The sequence below is a fragment of the Pygoscelis adeliae genome, unplaced genomic scaffold (assembly GCF_000699105.1).
Source record: "Pygoscelis adeliae isolate BGI_AS28 unplaced genomic scaffold, ASM69910v1 Scaffold482, whole genome shotgun sequence".
Classification (NCBI taxonomy): domain Eukaryota; kingdom Metazoa; phylum Chordata; class Aves; order Sphenisciformes; family Spheniscidae; genus Pygoscelis; species Pygoscelis adeliae.
This window is the reverse complement of record NW_008824192.1, coordinates 124,325-129,472: the sequence shown is the minus strand read 5'-3', so window position 1 is coordinate 129,472 and position 5,148 is coordinate 124,325. Positions and strand designations below refer to the sequence as shown.

General features: G+C 55.6%; 1 protein-coding gene across 2 annotated transcripts in view; it reads right to left on the bottom strand.

Annotated features, from left to right (window-relative positions):
* The window catches only part of SLC6A17 (solute carrier family 6 (neutral amino acid transporter), member 17), an 11,188-nt gene that overhangs the window by 457 nt on the left and 5,583 nt on the right, over window positions 1-5,148 (bottom strand). Inside the window, exons 5-10 of one of the 2 annotated variants that reach the window (XM_009334728.1) lie at window positions 4,109-4,219; window positions 2,887-3,128; window positions 1,976-2,175; window positions 1,417-1,599; window positions 1,066-1,225; window positions 345-507 (exon numbers count right to left, since the gene is read on the bottom strand). In XM_009334728.1, the coding sequence (XP_009333003.1) occupies window positions 345-507; window positions 1,066-1,225; window positions 1,417-1,599; window positions 1,976-2,175; window positions 2,887-3,128; window positions 4,109-4,219 (1,059 nt within the window). Of the gene's footprint in view, window positions 1-344; window positions 508-1,065; window positions 1,226-1,416; window positions 1,610-1,975; window positions 2,176-2,886; window positions 3,129-4,108; window positions 4,220-5,148 lie in introns of both variants that reach the window. The other variant, XM_009334727.1, reaches the window with a different exon arrangement.

Here is a 5,148-nt window from a genome sequence, read left to right as displayed (position 1 = left end):
CTGCTGCCAGACTTCATCCTCAGGGCACCACATGAAGCTATCAGAAGGTGGGTTCAAATCAAGGAAAAGGACATGGTCCTGCACACAGCGTGTAGCTGTGGAAGCAAACCAAAATCCAAGCTCAAACTTCAGCCCATGGTCAGAGCTGGAGACTTCTGGGCAGTGTGGACAAACCTGATTGCTTGCAGAGGATGAGCAGCCACAAGCAGGACATCTCCCAGCAGCAGAGGGGAGGAGAAATGAGCAGAGCTGTGAAGAGCAGGGTGGTCTGCAAGCTCTCAGCTGCCCCCTGCTCAGCCTGGACCTGGGGCGAAGGTGGCTGCAGGGAAGGGAGCTGTGCTCACCTCCTCTCTGATCCATGCACTGTAGCCCGGGGGGCTCACTCCCAGCTGGATGATGCTGGCGGTCATGAGCACGGCCATGCAGATGGGAGAGACGTACTTCCAGGTGTAGTAGTAGAACTGATAGGGGCGGAAACCCAGCATTTCCGTCAGCTCCTGCATGAACCTGCCAAGAAGAAGAGATGGAACCATGCCGTTCCCCACCTTCAAGTGACAAACTGCCTCCCAGGAGCCCCCACTGTAAATTATGCTCAAGGTAGAGCCTGAAGAAGAACCCAGCTGATCCAGGCAAGCATCTCAGTGTCCTTCAAGCCTGTAGGAATGGTTGGGAACCTCCTAAGGAAAAGGCCGTTTGAGCATTAGCCAAAGCCTCCTTTGCTCTGGCCAACTTACGAACAAGGACAGGCACTGAGGGGAAGAAGGTCCCCTTCCAGAAGGACCTGGAAACCTCAGACAAAAGGATAATCACAAGTGACAGAGCACCACAACCAACAGTAGATACCCACTAGAAGGGCCTGCTCCTGGGGCTGGGTTACACCTAGGGCGCAAGAGGATCAAGGTGAACTGAGTTCCTGCCTCTATGGAGGTAGCTGCCCCTGGGGCATTTGCTCCATCAGAGCTGGCCTCCGGGGGAAAAAGTCATATGGAAAAGAGCTGGAAGGAGGGGTTTTTTTTAGCCAGCAGTTACAGCGCAGTTATTCTTTTTGTTGTACAAACACCTTACTTCTTGGTGCCGTAAATCCAGGCCACAGCGATGTTCTCCAGGATGACCACGACCGTGAGCGGCAGCGTGGCTGAATAATCGTCAAACATAGTGACAAAGTAATTCCCAGAGCGCTGCACAAAGATCAGTCCCACCACGAAGGCAAAAATGCAGCAACCAACTGTGGGGAGCAAACGGGCATGGTCAGCAGAGCACCCCAAGGGGAACGGAGGCCTCCATCACAAGGTCCATTCCCTGCATTAGCAGGGCCCAGTACACATCCACTGTGTCCACTCTCTTCTGGAGCCACTCCCCAGGGCAATGGGGACCCTCCACCCCTTCCCCAGGAGGTTGCAGGAGAAAAGACCTCACCTGTGAACACTTCCTTCCGCACCTTGAAGGTGTCGATGATGGGCGTAGTGATGCCTGACATGGTCCCGATCATGCTCCCCAACCCCAGGTTTATCAGCATCAGGAAGAACATGACGGACCAAAACGGTGAGGCTGGGAAGTGGGTCATGGCTTCTGTGAAGGCAATGAAGGCCAGGCCAGTTCCTTGCACCGACTGTTCAGGGGGAGAGAGGACCAAAAGATGAGAAGAAATGTGTCAGGGACACAGCCTGCAAGAGCCCCTGCATGCCTCAGGTCTCTCTCACTGAACCACTCTTCAAGAAAAGAAAAATCCAGCCTGGTACCCCAGCCCGGAATCGGTGATGACCCTGCTAGACTTGCTATGGGCAAACCTTTCCCCCATCCCAGGAAGGACCACTGTGTGCTGGGGAAGACCACAAGGACGGGGAATTCCCATCCCTGGAGGGTCTCTCAAAATAGTTTTTCCAGATCCATGTGCCAGGGTGACACAAGTCGAGCAGCTCCTACCAGGGAGAGGCAATGGGGGTAGGTGACCTCCTGGTCCTACTAGGAGTGCCACCAGGTACCTTGTTGAGTTCGTCCTCCAACAGGCAGGCGTCCAAGCCCAGTTCTTTGAAGTGCCCCTCTTTCACTGTCATGATCACCCTGTACATCTCATTGTAGTCTTTGGCTGTGAGGTGGGAGAAGTTCACGTGGGGTGGGATGAGGTCATGGCTCAGCACGTTGGTGTTCAGGTAGCCCAAGATCTTCTCAGCATTCCTAAGGAAGAGCAGAGTCTGGTCACCCAGAGATGTCCCCTTCCTCCCAGGGTGGAGGACAGGGCCTGACCATGCAAGCCCTTTGCCCCAGGCAGGATGAACCTCCCTGGGTCACGTTACCCAGGTCTCAGTCAGAGGACCTCTTTGCAGTTTCCCAGGGTGTAAGTAAACATTGCATTAGCTACATGACAGAGGATGCAGATGGGGGCCCACCAGGGAATGCGCTCTCTGCGCTTCCTTCTCAGGTTTATCTCCTGCTCTGGGACTCCACACTGCATGGCCCAGATTTTTATGGATGCAGCTCACTGTCTAAAGATAACAAAAGATATCTAGGTGCACAACTTCACCTTCCTCCAGCCGCTTCTAGGGTACAGCATAGCAGCTCCCTTAACCTTGCAGACAACTGGACCCTACGATGAGTGGAAACTGGGGGAAACCCAGGTGATGTGACTAGACATGTTGGATTTACCCTCAATTTGCAGACTAAGAGCCCATCTTAGGGCTGGATTTTAGGTTGGAGGAGCTGAACACCCAACTCCCTCAGCTACAGTGGGACATGTCTGGAGATCCACGTCTTGACTATCAGGAACCCGGGTCCACCAGAACACAGTATCACCCAGCTCCAGAGCACTTACTCGACTGCCCTCAGACCCACCACAACCAGCAGTAGCAAAGACCTGCCCACCCCAAACAGAGAAAAAGCAAATCTTACTCCACCACGCATTTCTCATTCATGATGTTGGCCTTGAAGCCCAGCACAGCAAATACAACCAGGGTGGCCAGGACGGACGTGAAGAAGTTGATGAAGGAGACCAGCGTGGCATCAAAGTGGCAGTTGTTGTCCTGCTTGTTGTAGCTGGAGAAGGCGATGACTCCTCCGAAGCCCAAGCCCAAGGCGAAGAAAACCTGTGTAGCTGCCTCCCGCCACACCTGAGGGTCCAGCATCTTGTCCAGCTTGGAGGGGAGACAGAAGAAGAAGTTAGGTGATTTGGTGGCCCCACAACTCATCCCAGTGGAGCCAGAGCTAAATTAAAAGGCTGCTGTGCCTACAGCCTGGGCTGGATTTGGAGCAGCCATGGACATGCTTTGATCTACCACAATCAGGTCTTGCATTACCCAGCACTCATAGGTCCTTTTTCTCTTTCCCACAGAGGGGAAAACCGAGGCATGGAGAAGGGCAGGCGAAGATTTGACCTGACCGTGTCTCTGAGTGCTCCATCTGCCCCAGACCCCAAGCTGGGTGCCCGATCTCCCAGTGCAAAGTCCTACATCTTCCCAGTGGGCTACCCACCTGCCCTGGGGAGCTGGCAATCCCCGTCCCCCCACCCGAGGGAGCCACGCGCCACCCAGCGATGGGTCTCCATCCTCCCCCAGCCACCTCTTGCCTCTGGAGCGCCTGGAGCACTTGAAATCAAACGTCTCGGCTGGCGGGTTTGTTTAACCTCCCGTCCCCCCCCAGCCACATCCCGCCTCTCCTGCCAGCCAGAGCTGCAGGCTGGAGGCCTCCGAGCATCATTCATCAAGAGATCATAATTAACATCTTCTAACAGCCTCGCCGGCTGAGCTGACTCATTTACATCTCTGCTTAATTAATTAGTTAACGGATGCATACCACCAGCAGAGGTTTTGCTGCCAGCCAGCATCTTCCCATGAAGTCTTTAAATATATCGCCTTGGGCACCCCCACACCCCAACCCTGGCATCTGGGCACCTAAAGGTGACGGGAGTGATGCTAAGGCTCAAAGCAGCTCCAGGGTGGTGAGTTTGCGAGGCTCTCGGCTGTCCTGGCCATACCCCGTATTTAGGGTGCTGCTGGCACATCCCGATGATATATCAGGATCTCCGAGGTAGTTTGGGGTTGGTACTCTGGGTAATAGGGTGTGACCAGCCGGGAGGAGAACCTGCTTGGAGTCTGCTGGGCTTGGAGACTCTTACCTTGGGCGTGAACATGTGCATGATCCCATCCACCGCCCCACGCAGCAGAAGTCCCCGCACCAAAAAGCAAACCAGCACCACGTAGGGGAAGAGCGAGCTGAAGTACATCACCTAGGGCAAGAGGAATGCAACACGGGCACAATCTCATTTACTGCCCGCTGAGCTCAGCCACCTCCCCGTCCAACCCAAGGACAGCTCAACAGGGGTGAGAAGGGAGGGTTACCCTCCCCAAAATGAGGTCTGCTCCTCAGGCAGGGCAGGATGCTGCAAGCGCTGAAGCTCAGGTGGATTTGCAAAGTGCTTCGACACACTTAAGAGAGAAAATCCGTTGGGGCTGCTGAATGCAAAGATGCCAGTGTTGGCTCAGAAGATCCCTGAAACACAAATTGCTGGTGCCTGGGGGAGCCCGAGGGAAGGACAGGTCTGCACCCCCACCCCAGCCCCTTCCTCCAGCATCTGCCAAGGGCTGCAGGCAGCCCCGGCTGGTTCCTGGTACAAGGCATGTTTCCAGTGCCCCGACCAGCAGACATGGATGGGGCTTCATCCCGGGCAGAGGAGACCTGCTGCCGTGGCCCTGCTCCTGCAGCTCACTCCCACCCCCCTGCTCTGGGGGCCACGGGGCAGAAGTCTCATCGCCCTCTGCTACCTGCTAACACACGAGACGTTTTGCAGAGCACGGATGGAGACAGGGATGTTCAAGTGTCCCAGGAGACCATACCCTTCTGCATCTGACCCCACTGCTTACACAGCCTTGCTTGAAATGTCAACGGCCTCTGCAAGCTAACGGCATCCCTCTCCCAAAGCTTTCTGTTCCTCCCTGCCCTGCTTCTCCTGCGCGGAGTCCCAGTGTTCCCCCTGCGAAGGCGGGCTCAGCTCTTGCCCCTACATCCTACGAGCATCCATCAAGATGGCGTGCATCAGGGGATCGGACAGTTGACGGCCCCCGAATGCAGGGGCTGGGCAGGCGATTTGGCTAGCCTGACGGGGCTGAGCCCTGGGCCATGGCTGCGGGTGTCAGTAGGACTAAACCTCTTCCCTAC